At 43.5% G+C, this 15,275-nt stretch overlaps 1 protein-coding gene across 15 annotated transcripts in view; it reads right to left on the bottom strand.

Annotated features, from left to right (window-relative positions):
• The window catches only part of PPFIBP1 (PPFIA binding protein 1), a 161,249-nt gene that overhangs the window by 75,924 nt on the left and 70,050 nt on the right, over positions 1-15,275 (bottom strand). For all 15 annotated transcript variants that reach the window (XM_040345570.1, XM_040345569.1, XM_040345568.1 and 12 more), the window contains exon 3: positions 13,939-14,147. In XM_040345570.1, coding sequence (XP_040201504.1) covers positions 13,939-14,147 — 209 coding nt within the window. The remainder of the gene's footprint in view (positions 1-13,938; positions 14,148-15,275) is intronic.

Consider the following 15,275-nt stretch of genomic DNA (forward strand, 5'->3'; position numbering starts at 1 on the left):
ATTCGCCAACAAATGAAATTAAACATAAGGGAAACCTGTGGCAAAAGCTGAAATAAAACAGAAGTCTTAGTTCCCAAACAGTTGCATATGTATAAAAAGTTAGCATGCTGAAATCATAGCCACAATTGAAAACAGAAATACACTTTTAACTTCAAAACCCCAACATAAAACCTCTTCCACACTCCTAGCCTGCCTGTAAAGCAACTTAATTCTTAATTTCCAGTAGTTTGCAGATTTCTAGAAGCCCATTCTGTAGTTGGGCCACCCCTGGTGGTTGTAGATTATAAGCAATTGGAACAAATACCGTAATGCAGTGATGTGACATTACCTCAACTCGTTCAAAGTTACATGGCGATGAAGTGGAAGAAAAATGGAAGGATTGTTTTTTTAGGAATCTCTGCCCATCACAGAATACAGAGTAGAAAAATCTCCAGAATTCCAGATCTTGTTAGATAATTGAAGAAGAATCATCAGGATTGCTGCTGGTCCAATTAATAATTCCACACAGTCGCGTGCACAAGGTATCCCCAAATGCAGATTATTAAGGCCACCAGGGACGTGTAGGTAAACGGCAACAGACAAGGTGACAGCCACTCAAGTCACTGATCTCTTTCTTACATAAACACCATCCAGTAGGTTGAGCTTTGTGACTCACCCTCATCAAACATGTAAATAAAAAAAAATAAAAAAAATCATAAAACACTCAGCTTAGGCACTTTCTTGAAAGGAATACGAAAACTTCAGAGGTGCTTTCAACCTCTTTGTTCTCGTGGATAAAAAAAAAAAAAACGTAACATATGTTCCAAAGTATCCACACAAACTGTTCTTAAAGTAGATGTAAACCCGATTTGGATGACATCATTTGCTAAAGCACAGCGTTTCATACAAAAAAAAAAATCTTTATAAAAAAAATTGTTTTTAAAGTTCTCGTTAAAACATGTCATCTCCAGTCTTTGAGCCTCCTACAGACAACTTAAAAATTATTCTTCGACAACCACAGCACTAAATAGACTCCAACATTTTTCTCACCTGTCCTAAAAAAATCCTGGAAAATGGCCATCCATTATGGAGAACAAAAAAGACCACGAGATGATGCCTAGATTGTTCCGTTATTTCCCCACAATGATCCAGTTTAATGGACCCAAGTCCTTCTCTTCACTGCCTAAAGCAGCCATTCTTAAAGTGGAGGTTCCATCAAAAAAACAATTTTGCTTTAAACTTTAGCTTACGACTAAAAAATAAAAATAATTTTTTTTTTTACTCATCTGGAAATGCCTGTTGCTATGCGGTCCCACGAAATCTGCCTTTGAAACCACCTAGGATTCGGACATCCTCTCCCTCTAATGCTCCTGGAAAATGTGTGTCATAATTTCCCAGGATGCAGTGCGCTGTCCAATTATCACTCCCCATCCAAGACTTCCAGGAAGTAAGTGCCTGTAGGCTTCACATTGCCCACAAGCAAAATGACAACGGTGTAGATATAGTTTTATAAACTATCTTTTTTGAATATCTATGCAGATCGGCAGCGGATTGTAAAATAGTAAGTGACCAGATTTATATTATAAAAACGCAGGATGAAAGGACATACATTTAAAAAATGCTAATTGTGGTTGGAACTCCGCTTTAAACAGGGTTTCATGGAACACTAAAGTTCCTCCAACGGTTATTAGGAGGTTCCATGAGCAGTGGCTAATTGGCCTCCCATCTGATGGTAGCTGCAATGTTCCCGATCCAATGCCACTTGGTAGAGCCAGTGGCATGACACCAGTGATCTTTTTAGCCGACTAGAAGGGTAGAATTCTTCCCATTTACCACCAATATAAGGGGCACCTTCTTACTGACCCCTATTGGACTAACCTTCAAAGTGGTTCCTTGAGACCCAGAATTTATTTAAAGGGTTCCTCTGAGCAACCTAAATCAGACCTTTTCCAAGCTTCTTCGACATGTCCCAAGATTGAAAAAGTGTGGACAACAATATTCCAATACTTTAATATACTGTACATCTAGTTAGATATCTTTAACCCCCTAAATAACACGGTTTGGCATAATAGACATTCCTGGCACTAGAATCTCAAAAGGCTGCCATCAACTCTTTACTATAATTTTCCTAAGTGGCCAAAAAGACAAGACTGCATAAATAGACCTATCCCAACTCTCCAACCATTGTTCGGAAAACTAAACTTGTATTCTGTATAAAGTGGGTGGAGGCTTCCCTACATACAAAAACCCACTACAAGTCAATTTTTTTTTTTTTTGTAACCCGGAAATTATTTAAACCTTTATGATTGACACCATTCAATCAACAGCCCAATGCTGTCAAATACACTGATTTACCTATTCATACCCACACTTTAAAGTGCATCTGTTGCTTTGGTCCGCACATATGAAGCCCAGGTTTAGTTTAAGGGGGGGGAAGAAGAAAGAAGAACAACAAAGAAAAAAAAAAAAAAAAAGAGTCATACTTGCCTCCGCTGTGAAGCTGTTTTTTTTACAGTGGCCCCTACCCTCTTCTTCTGGGGGCCCTCAGCGGTGCTCCTTTCTGAGAAGTGCTCTCCTTCGTGGACACCCATGCAGGCGCACTCGCATGTCCTGCTTCTGCATCTATAGACACAGAAAGCAGGACTCGGCCCCGGCGCCCACGTCACTGGATTTGACAGCAGCAGGAGCCAATGGCTGCAATGCTACCAATCTACCTAATGAGGACACGAGACACCGGCCGAAGCTGGTGTGCTCGTTCCCATCGTGGGAAACATAGGGCTCAGGTAAGAATAACGGGGGCTGCAGAGTACAGAAGGTTTTTCACCTTAACGCATACAATGCATTAAGGTAAAAAAAAAAACTCAAGGGCTAACAACCCATTTAAAGGGGTTGTAATCCCTCGTGTTTTTTCACCTTAATGCATCATATGCATTAAGGTGAAAAAACACCTTGCACTGTCCGGCCCCGCCGAGCCCCTGTTTTACTTAGCTGAGCCCCGAACTTTCATGGGCGCGATCCGACGTCTTTCTCCCCACAGCTTCTCGGCTTTTCACTGGATAGATTCATAGCAGCACAGCCATTGGCTCCCGCTGCTGTCAATCAAATACAATGATGCGGCTGCCGGGGGCGGGGCTGAGTCACTCGGCGGCTATGTACCCTGAGTGTATGACACAGGAGTGCGCCCGCAAGGTAACCCCCTCGGGAGAGAGCTTCACAGAGGGGGCCATCTATTGCGGGGAGGAAGAAGAGGTGAATCGGGCCCACTCTGTGCAAAACGAACTGCACAGTGGAGGGAAGTATGACATGTTTGTTTTTTTAAAACGTGAACCTTTAGTATCACTTTAAGTTCCAAAATAAATTTATTAGTGAAAAAAAAAAAAAAGGTTTGTTAGAAAAATGCATTATTCACAGAGAAATTTTAAGTAGCAGCTTCGTGCTGAGATTGCTAGAACGCACAAATCACAACGCACAGAAAAACTTGGCAGCGTAGACGCGATTAAATAGCCCTTATTCCCGCTCACACACAGAGATTCTGCGTCAGCACTTGGATGTGATAATTAGAATGCGGTGATCAGCTGCGACGAATACAAAAGTTTACTGATGATAAGACAAGCGCAAGCACATCCAAAATAAGACATTCAGAGCCTCGGTAGTAAACAAGCTCACACCATAAGATTTCTGGAGGTCATAGAGAAAACTGTGAACACAGCCTACGGCTTGCTACAACCTGTCTGTACAGATCACCGAGAACATAGATTTTCTCAGGACACAGCACTCTGAGCGTGCATGGGTACAACAACTGAGCAATATTATCCATTTACCAATTTAAAGTGGACCCAGCAGCAAACACATTTTAAGTATAGTGACTAGAAGTAGAACACTTCAAAGTATTAAATACCTCACAGAGATTATAGTACTCCTCCCCCCTGACAGTGCCTTCATGCGCTTTTCTCTAAAAAGGACAGAGTCATTTTTGTTTAGGCATTGTCCAGGGTCACCATCTGTAACAGATGGTGAAAGTATGGCCCGTGGAACCCAAAAAGTATGGGATACCCTTGCTTCAGATCCCCATGCACCGCTTTTGTCTAAATCACCCTATGTTCATTAGGGGCATAGGGTGACTGAGAAAATATATCTTGGACTACTTAAAATGGGACAGTAATATTCACTAACAATATCTCTCAATAAATATGAAAATGTTATCCCCTGTACACTGTGAGGGCTATGCCCAGGAAGTATAACTCCTTATTCGGGCATTCCAGGAAGTTCAACGTAAGAGTCATTAGATCCCCATTGTTGTTTGTGGTAATTAACTTTGCTATTATGTGAAGGAGTTCTGTGTTGGTTTGTGATAATGTTGATTGTGTCTTCTGAGCTACCAGACGGCAAGTCTAGCCTAAAGGCTGTGTCTGCGAGTCATCTTGGCTGCTTAAATGGATTAGTTAATTAGCTCATGTTAATTAGGTCTGGTTACAGGTGTATTTTCAGAGTAATATGAGCAGGACATGTATGCACCTCCTCCTTTACTTAATATAAGACTGTAGTCCTTTAATAAAGATTGTATTCCTGTTTGACCGTCAACACGGAGCCTTATCTCGTATTTGGGGAGAATCATTCCTATGGGTTTCTTGTTCGGCGTGTTGGTAGCTGCCTTTGTGTTCAAGAAGTCCTAAACGACTTTAACCCCTTTTATACTCAGGGTGTCTTACATCTACTTTATGTACTGAAGAACCACACAGGCACCTGGATTTACATAATTGTGTTCACTAATGTTCACCAATGTCTGACACGGAAACCAGCTCCTGGCATCTCATCTTGTGACTGGGCACAAAGTTACAGTTTGATCACTGGTGGAGAGGAGACTGAGAATGCTTCCTTCTGCCTGCAGCAGACTGATGACATCATCAAAGCCTAGGTAAAGTCACAGGACTGGAGCTTAAGTTAGCTTAATGATCAAATTTGGGGGTTTTTGAATAATGATATTGTTTTTGTATGTTGGGACAGTTCAGGAATTTATTCATCCAGACTTGCAAGATCCTTTTTCAAATGGAGCTTTAAAGAAGAATTTCATGTATTTTGTTTTTTCCATACACTATATTGCCAAAAGTATTGGGACACCTGCCTTTACACACAAACTTTAATGGCATCCCAAGTCTTAGTCCGTAGAGTTTAATATTTAGTTGGCCCACCCCTTGCAGCTATACCAGCTTCCACTCTTCTGGGAAGGCTGGCCACAAGGTTTAGGAGTGAGTCTATAGGAATGTTTGGCCATTCTTCCAGAAACACATTTGTTGGGTTAAGCCCTGATGTTGGACAAGAAGGCCTGGCTCACAGTCTCTGCTCCAATTCATCCCAAAGGTTTTCTATTGGGTTGAGGTCAGACTGTGAAGGCCAGTCAAGTTTCTCCACCCCAAAAGCACTCATTCATGTCTTTTATGGATATTGTTTTTTGCACTGGTGCACATTTATGCTGGAACAGAAAGGGGCGATCCCCAAACTGTTCCCACAAAGTTGGGAGCATGAAATTGTCCAAAATGTCTTGGTATGCAGATGCCTTAAGAGTTCCCGTCACTGGAACTAAGAGGCCAATCCCAACCCCTGAAAAACAACCCCTCACCATAATCCCCCCTCCACCAATTAAATTGGACCAGGGTTGGATTAGGTTGTGGGATGAAATAGAGCAGAGACTGCAAGCCAGGCCATCTCTTCCACATCAGTGTCTGACCTCACAAATGTGCTTCTGGAAGAATGGTCAAATATTCCTAAACCTTGTGGACAGCCTTCCCAGCAGAGTTGAAGGTGTTCTAGCTGCAAAGGGTGGGACAAAACAATATTTAACCCTACGGTCTAAGGCTGGGATGCCATTAAAGTTCATGTGCGTGTAAAGGCAAGCACCCCAATACTTTTGGTAATATATAGTGTAGTTACATTAATCCAGCTTGGACCAATATAACTATGTATATATCAAACCTGTGGGATTCCCCTAGAAGCAAGAAATCAATGTAGTAGATATCACTAATCAAGTGATCGCCACTTGCTTATGGGTCCCGTGCCGAGTGGCTAGCCTGCTGTATTGACTGGATAAGGTAGAGAGGCAGGAACATCATGTTCTTCCAGAGAATGCTTTATATTAACTGAAAACATGCAAAATGATCTCTGAATGGCGCTGGTACCAATTGGTTGATAGGACCAGCCTGCGCATCAACTTTTTACAAGCTGATTTAAAAGGGTGGAGTTGCACAACTTTTCCTGTTAAACTGTCCTGCCTCAAACCCTCTGCCCTGTGTAAGGTAGGACAGGGAAGATCATTTTGTTTTCTTAAAGTCTGTCACACCTCAGCGCCCACCCTGTTAAAGATGGTATTTTAGGGGATGCTGCTCTCCTTGAGCGGGGAAACTCCAAAATGCTAGAAACAGCATTTTGAAGGGTAGGGGTCTATGCCTAGTAACAGTATATGAAATGTTGGATTAGCTTGAGGAATGGAGCTCGCCTCCCAAAACGTGTCAGCTTTCCAACCGTAGAGATGTGTCCCCCGCGCTACCCGATTGGTGGTAGGGATCTGAGGCTAGGTTTACATCACTGTATCCGCTGTATAAGCAGCCTATTCATTTCAATGGGCTGCCTTATACGCAGAAAACGCAGACAGAAGTTCCTGACCCATTTTTTTTAATTGCAATGTACCGAGCCGCACCATGTGGTTTGGCGCTTGTGAAAACGTCCCCCGTTTGCCAAAGTGCAGAGGTGCCATTAAGGATCCAACATGTGATTCGGACCTCTGCTGGAAGAAAATTTGACTGATTGGACCGCCGTGAATTTTAATTCAATACCCCAATTATAAAGAATCGTCTCTCTTCAACACATACCACCCTTCATATATTAAATCAGAGACCTCTCCATCCACCATTCATCTTATAAAGGATCAGACCTCTTCTCCATCCACCACCCATCTTATAAAGGATCATATCTCCTCAACACCTTCCACCCATCTTATATTAAATCAGAAACCTCTCCATCCATCACCCTTCTTATAAAGGATCATATCTCCTCAACACCTTCCACCCATATTATATAGAATCAGAGACCTCTCCATCCATCACCCTTCTTATAAAGGATCATATCTCCTCAACACCTTCCACCCATCTTATATTAAATCAGAGACCTCTTCATCCATCACCCTTCTTATAAAGGGTCATAGCTCCTCAACACCTTCCACCCATATTATATAGAATAAGAGACCTCTCCATCCATCACCCTTCTTATAAAGGATCGTATCTCAACACCTTCCACCCATCTTATATAGAATCAGAGACCTCTTCTCCATCCACCACCCATCTTATAAAGGATCATATCTCCTCAACACCTTCCACCCATCTTATATTAAATCAGAAACCTCTCCATCCATCACCCTTCTTATAAAGGATCATATCTCCTCAACACCTTCCACCCATATTATATAGAATCAGAGACCTCTCCATCCATCGCCCTTCTTATAAAGGATCATATCTCCTCAACACCTTCCACTCATCTGATATAGAATCAGAGACCTCTCCACCCATCACCCTTCTTATAAAAATAAAAATCAAACCTCTTCTTCACCCAGCACCCACCTTATATATAATCAGATCTCCCTTCCTTCCACCACCCATTTTATAATGAATACAAAGAGTTAAACTATCTTCGGTCTCCCCCACAGGAACCTCTGCAAAGTACAAAATTCAGAATTTTATCTCAGCCTAAAATTCGAGACTTGTGTTGTCTAGACAGCTTTATTATCCAAGCGCTGATCTTTTTTAGCTACCTTTCAAAATATACACATTATTTGTGTTTAAAATAAAGCTTCAACAAGGCTGCCTAATCTTGTGTGAAATAATGCTGACGGTATTTCCATAATAAACTCTAGAGAAGTGCTCTGGTCTAACCAAATCTTCATCAAAATTTTCAGTGGCAAGCTGTTCAGATAAAAACAAAAACAAAAACAAAAAAAACACACAACTTAATAAACAGTTTTGTCTCTGCATAGAGAAAAAAAAACTGCAAATCGTCTCATTTCATAAACACACGACAGCACTGATGACCAATTGTAATGATGACGTTGAAGGTTTAAATTTGAGAACTTTTATTTATTTTGTTACATTGAAACCCCATGCACACTGGACGTTATAAAAACACCAGTACCTTTGCAGTGAGCTTTTCAAAGTTTTTCGCAATAGCAGTTTTTTAGCATTAGCGTTTTTAAAGCAGAGGTCCGCCCACCGCTGCAAAAATTAAGAGCCAGACTGCATACTGCAGCTGCTGGCTTTTAATATTAGAACACTTGCCTGTCCTGGAGTCCAGCGATGTCGGTTTCCATCAGCTGTCGGGTGCTGCCACCACCATTGCAGGTAAGGGAACCCCAGCAGTGTAGATTTACAGCTTCACGCTGGAAACTCTACTGCGCATGCGCGAGGCTCCGCTCCTCTCTTCTACTGACCAGGCGGCAGGGGAAGGAGGAGGGAGCCGCGTGGTGATGTCAACAGCCGCGGCTGTGGCTCCTGGAAGTAGGAACAAAATACCTGTCAAAGGTATCCGCTTCCCGCTCTTCCTGAAAATGTGACGAGACGAATGAGTGCAAGTTCCACTTTTGGGTGGATCTCCGCTTTAACCACTTAAAATCTGAGCCTCTTTCAGAGATTTGTTTACAAGTTAAAAAAAAAATGTTGCTAGAAAATTACTTAATACCCCCAAACATCATAATTTTTTTTTCTAACACCCTAGAGCATAAAATTACATTGCAATACTTTGTCACACCGTATTTGTGCAGTCTTACAAGCGCACAAAAAAAACAAAAACCAGTAAAAGTTAGCCCGATTTTGTTTTATATTGTGAAAGATGATGTTACACCGAGTAAATTGATACCCAACCTGTCATGCTTCAAAATTGCGCCCGCTCGTGGAATGGCGACAAACGTTTTCAATTCTACAGGTTGCATGTTTTGAGTTGGAGGAAGTCTAGAATTATTGCTCTCACTCCATCGATCGTGACCATACCTCACATGTGTGGTTTGAGCACTGTTTTCACATGCGGGTGCTGGGGTGGCCCCTCTTCCGGCGCCGATAAAAGTGATCTCGCGGGGAATCCACTGCAGAGACCACTATTATCGGAAACCGGACCACTCACTTAAGAAGAGGATACTGGGGTTATGGCCGCTAGCTGCTCCAATAACAAAGATATCCCTCTTCAAAGTGCCAACGTATATCGGTGTGAGCCGGTCCGGAAGTGGTTAAGCATTTTTTTCAATGTGATTAAAAACCGCTGGTGAGACACATTTTTGAGCGTTTAACGACGTTACAGCGCTTTTACAGCTTAAAAACTCCTCTCAGAACCCATTCGCTTTGGGACTTTTTACAGCCAAAAACCCCCCCAGTTGATAACAGCCTGTGTGTGCATGGACACATAGGATAACATGCTGGAGAGTTTATGGACTGTAGGAAGAAACGTCTAAAGAAAAAAACAGCAGCTGGAAATACATCCAGTGTGCATGAGGCCCAATTGTAAACTAGAGGTCTCCATACTAACTAAACAAAGGGCCAGTTTATAGTCCTTCAGACCTTGGGTGGGCCTAAAGCCAGCCCTAGGTGGATCAAAAATGTGTCCAGCTATGGACAGGCTGGTTGTACATAAGTCAAATCAGCTCCTAAACAGCCAGCCTAATGGAACATTTTTTGCTTGATCAGTGCTGATGAGTGAATTCTGATGGAGGGGAAGCCTCCCTGCCCCCTGCTTTCTTGCCACTGGCTGTGACAAGAGAGCCTAGGGTCTGGTGGTCAAATTGAGATCGGGCTCAGGTATGCATTTTATGAGGGGGCTACGTGGGGAGCTGCATACAGAAGTCTTTTTTCTTTACCTTCCTGCATAGAATTCAGTAGAATTAAAAAACCTTCTGCCTTTACAACCATTTTAAGGTGAAAGGCAAGTCAAAAACCTAACTAAGTCTAAATTTATTCACACCCCCATTTTAAGTCTGGTCATATCTCCAGTGGCTGGCTTTAGTGAAGAGGAAATATCACCAACAAGAGCTGCAAAGCTTGTAAAGGTGACGTCACCCATAAGTTTACTATGGGGCATCCGTTGTCGGCTGTCCCTTCTCTACACTAAAGCCAGTGCTGAAACTCGGTCATGTGACCAGCCCGGAGAGATGTCAGGGCTGGGCTCAGCCCTTCCTTCTCTGAGCTGATCGCTCAGCTGTCGGCCAATTGCCAGCTCCTTTCTCTCTACAGTGACTCACCTGTTGATCCTGCTAGTCAGTCCTGCCTACTTAAGCCTTCCAGCTCAGTTGCTCTCTGCCTTCGCCTTGGTCAACATCACAGAGACTATCTCCTGCGTTCCTGTTGAAGACTCGGTTGGCTGACGTTCCTCCTGGCTCCTGATCCCGCTTGCTGCTCTACACGTTCTCCTCTGGCTCTCGGACATTTGGCTTGGCTGACTATCCAATCCGGTTCCTGAACTCTGGCTAGGTTTTGACTACGCTTACTCTGTTTATCTTTTTATTTTTTATTATTAAACAAGTGTGATTTAACTGTACTTCTGTCTCGATCCGATTCATGGTTTCTGACAAGCGACTTCAGGAAAGGCAAATTATCGGCTGCTTTTCCTTTTACAGGGTAGATAGAATGGGGGTGGGAGAAGGTTTAAATAACAACGCACAAGCACAATGCATATGTAGTTTGCACACAACATGCACCCTTTGGTGTGAATGAGCCCTAAATGATTAACTTCATGCGTTTCCACTGAGGGGTACCGTTTTTGCTGCAACAAAGACATTTTAGATAACTGTGCTCTTCCAACTTTGTGGTAATAATATGGGCAAAATCCTTTTCTGCTCCTGCAGGATTCTAATCCTGTGTACAAAGCCTGCTCCATATAGATATGATTTGACCAGTTTGGTGTGGAGGAACTCTAATGGCCTGTACAGAGCCCTGACCCCCAACCCTACTGAACACCTTTGGGGTGAATTGGAGAAGTTGATCTGTGTTCCAACATCAGTATCTGACCTCAAATGGGTCCAAATGCCCATAGACACACTCCGAAATCTTGTGTAAAGTCTTCCTTTTTTGAACAAGAAATTGTGTAAAGCCTTCCTAGAAGAGTGAAGGTATAGTCACAAAAGCAGTTTTGTGGAATGTACAGATGGCACAGAATTCCGAAAAATGTCATTTTCAACCAATAGTTTAGAGGTGGTGTTTATATATGGTGTTTGGACACTGCATTACTGTAATTCTAGTCATATGCTAGTAGAATTTCACATGAACACTTGTACTAAAAATTTCAATCCATTCAATGACTTAAAGTGGTTGTACACACTGTATAACCACTTATACCTACAGGTAAACCTATATTAAGGCTTACCTGTAGGTGCTAGAAATATCTCCTAAACCTACACAGTTTAAAAGATATTTACAATAGAGACTTGAGGATGTCTACGGCGCAAGCATTATAGACAACGCGCAGGCGCACTTTAGAAACAGCGATCGTGCGGTTTCTAAAAGAGGTCATGCCGTGACTGGCGGCTCCTGCGCCTTCAAATTCTCTTGTTACCATTGTCCAAAATTAACGCAGATTAGACTCAAACTAAAGATTCAAAACATTTCTAAAACAAAAAAGTTTGAATAAAGTTTCACTAGTCTTTGGCTAGCTTAGGTCTAGATCTGAAGTGCCACACAGCGGTGTTATAGTCCCGATACAAGTTTATTCCAACTTGAAACCAGTTAAAGACCGTACACAAAGCCTACAAGTCTGTACAGATTATTTACATAAAACTGTCTGGAGCCCTACAGCAAATACCGTGGTGGGTTGAAGGGAGGTCAGGATTAGAACACTCCAGCCTGCTGCTTGTTATAAGCTCTACAACAAAAATCTGAGCACTAAGGCACACCAAGCGCTGGTTTAAGACCCGCTTCAACTTGTATAAGAACAGTGTGAACGGCAAGAGCTGACAAAGCATTTGCAGAGCTTTCAGCTAGCTTTGTTGTAGTTCTTTAAAGTACCATTCAGCTCCAGTTTGTAAATGTTGAACACAGATCCTAATGAGTGTGTTGCTTGCCACTTTAACCACTTCAGCTGCGGAAGGAGTTACCCACTTCCTGACCGGGTCATTTTTTGCAATACGGCACTGCGTCGTTTTAACTGACAATTGTGCGGTCGTGCAATGCTGTACCCAAATACAATTTGTGTCCTTTTTTTCCCCGCACAAATATAGCTTTCTTTTGGTGGTATTGGATTACTTATGCGGTTTTTATTTTTTGCGTTAAAACAAAAAACGACTGGAAATTTTGGGGGAAAAAAAACACATTTTTTACTTTCTGCTATAATTTCTTGATCAATTTAGGCCAATATGTTTTCTCTTACACGTTTTATGGTAAAAAAATTAAAATCAATCCCATAAGCGCTTAGCAGGACTGTGACATTGCAGCGGACAAATCTGACCCCAAGTGACACTTTTTGGGGACCAGTGACACCACTACAGTAATCTACTAATTCACGTGTTTGTGTCACTTACAAAGTCCCACCCTTGAGGGGGTATTCCATGTTTTTTCCACTACAGTAATCGGTGCTACAAAAATGCACTGATGTATAAATTTCACTGGCAGGGAAACACCAGTGGCGATCAAGGGGTTAAAGGTATTCCCTGTGAGGTGCTTTCTAACTGTGGGGGGAGTGGATTCACTGGAGGAAGAGAGAGATCGTGATTCAGCTTAGCTGAAACACAATCTCTTTTCCTCCCTGACAGAGCAGCAGTGGTGCTTTGATTACATCGGCACACCGTTGCTTCGTTTCTCTTCTGAGCAATCAACAGCTCATGGCAGCCGCCCGAACACAGCGAGAGCCAATCACAGTGAGAGCGGTGCTCCAGTCGCACGCGGGACGTACATGATTTTGCGCAGCTGGGCCGCCCTGCCACAGTAAATACGTGGGGCGGTTCGAAAGCGGTTACACAAGCTTATCGCAAACTTCACCACTTCTTGAAGCTTGTTGAAAGCCTGCTAGCAGCTTGTTTAAAGTGGCAATCAGCACTCCTAATAGGGTCTGTGTTCAACATTTACAAACTGGACTGGAACTCAGTGACGGCTGGTGCTCCATTTGGGGGGGGGGGCTTCAAACAAACCCCATTGGAAACTGAATGGCACTTAAAAGCTTGAACAAAGCTTGCTAAAAGCGCTGCAACTATTTTATCAAAGCTTGCGGTTCACACTGCTCTTATACAAGCTAAAGCCCATATGAAACAGGCCTTAAGGCCCCTTTCACACTGTGGCGGGATGGCAGTAAAGCGCGGCTATTTTTAGTAGCACTTTAACCGCCAATTTCGTCAAAACCGCAGAAAGGGTTCAAACCACTGCAAAGCGCCTCTGCAAAGGCGCATTGCTGTCGTATACACACAGATGCATCTAGCAGGACTTTTTTTTTTTTTACCATCCTGCTAGCGCACCGCTCCAGTGTGAAAGCCCTCGGAGACTGTTTGGGGTCGGTTTGCAGGCGCTACGTAGAGCGGTTTAACAGAAACCGGCTGACATTCAGCTTGTGTGTACGGCAGTCAGTCCGGCTTTTGTCAAAGAGGCATGACCAAAAAAGGTCTGCCAATCGGCAACCAATCAGTGCACTCAGCCAATGGCTGTGAGCGCTGATCAGAGTGTTCGGATGGGGGAGGGACGTCGCCCTATCAGAACACAATAGCTCAGCGGGGAGATTGCTGTACCAACATTAGATCGTTAGTATGTTGGCTCCTCCCCAAGTTCTTCAGTTTTGTTTTTTCAATCAGTCTGCTGGGTTGGACGAGAAAACTCTGCAAGTGTGTACCAGGGCTTTAGTTATTACCAAATGCTTTTAATGGTGTATTTAACAGAAAAAATGTGGGATAACATCTTCAAGAGAACCTGTCTGTCCTCAATGGGCAAAGTGATGTTTGATGTTCAGCAGAGCACTTACCACCATCTGGTTCTGCAGCCACTCCACCAGGGACTCGGCAGTGGAGTCCGGCACCTGACACCTCAGACCGTCCCTCTCATCAGTATCCATCATCTCCAGCATTCCGCGCAGGTCCTCGATAAGATGGAGAACTCGTAAGCTCCCCATGAAGGGCGAGGTCGGTGACTGACAATCGAAAATTCCATTGGAATACTCCAGGGCCTTGGAGCCTGCAGAAGACAAAATATTAAGGGTCAATACTCTGCATTGTGTAAAAGGGCTGTTTGATTCTGTCATCTCCGATCCTCCCCTCTTTTTTCACTGTCCCCAATTCATCTCCTGATAGAAGCCCTTGGAGTCACTCTGCACATGATTCGCTGGTATGTATTGCTAGAGTTTTTTTCTTTGAGAGGATGTATGTGATCAGCACAGGGCCAATCAGCACTGTCCAGACAGAGGGTCAGGGGCCCTGCAGCCTCAAAGAATGGTCAGAGTAGAATGGAAACTCCTCCTACAAGCTATAACCAGACAGGCTGCTATATACTGCTGACGAGAAAAGGTATTTAGCATTTATATTTACTAAAATAATTGCATTTCCATGTTCCGTGGGAGTCCAGATATAGTGAATGCAGGGTCCTGGGTTTAGTAATGACCTGGACACTTTCAGCCAGCCATAGACAGTTCGTACCTCAGCCGGTTCAGCAGAGCAGGCTGAATGTACCCAAGTTGCGCTCGATCGATCAACTTGGGTACAACCAGCCTGTTGGATTTTACATGCAAATTATTGCTAGCGGCTATTATAGTAGCTAGCAGTAATTCACGGTGTTCTCCCGGTGGGGATGGCTTCACCTAACAAACCCCCCCCCACGGGAGAACACAATGGCCCGGATTCAAGAAGCAATTGCGCCTGTGTAACCATAGTTACACAGCACAATTGCTTACTTGCCCCGGCGTAACGAATGCTCCCGATTCAGGAACCTTGTTACGCCGACTGCAGCCTAAGATATGCGCGGCATAAGGCTCTTATGCCCGCATATCTTAGGCTGCATTCTTGCGATGGCCGCTAGGTGGCGTTCCCGTTGTGCTCAGCATATAGTATGCAAATTACATACTAACGCCGATTCACAACGTTACGCGAGCCCTGCGTACGCAGTTTACGTTGTTTCCGTACGGCGTTTTTCGCGTAAGGATGCCCCTGCTATTAGCAGGGGCAGCCAATGTTACGTATACCCGTCGTTCCCGCGTCGCGAAATTTCAAATTTACGTAGTTTGCGTAAGTGATTCGTGAATGGCTCTGGACGGCATTCATGTTCACTTTGAAGCAAAGTGCACGTCGGGAAAGTTTCCCGACGGAGCAT

The sequence above is a fragment of the Rana temporaria genome, chromosome 3 (assembly GCF_905171775.1).
Source record: "Rana temporaria chromosome 3, aRanTem1.1, whole genome shotgun sequence".
NCBI classification, from domain to species: domain Eukaryota; kingdom Metazoa; phylum Chordata; class Amphibia; order Anura; family Ranidae; genus Rana; species Rana temporaria.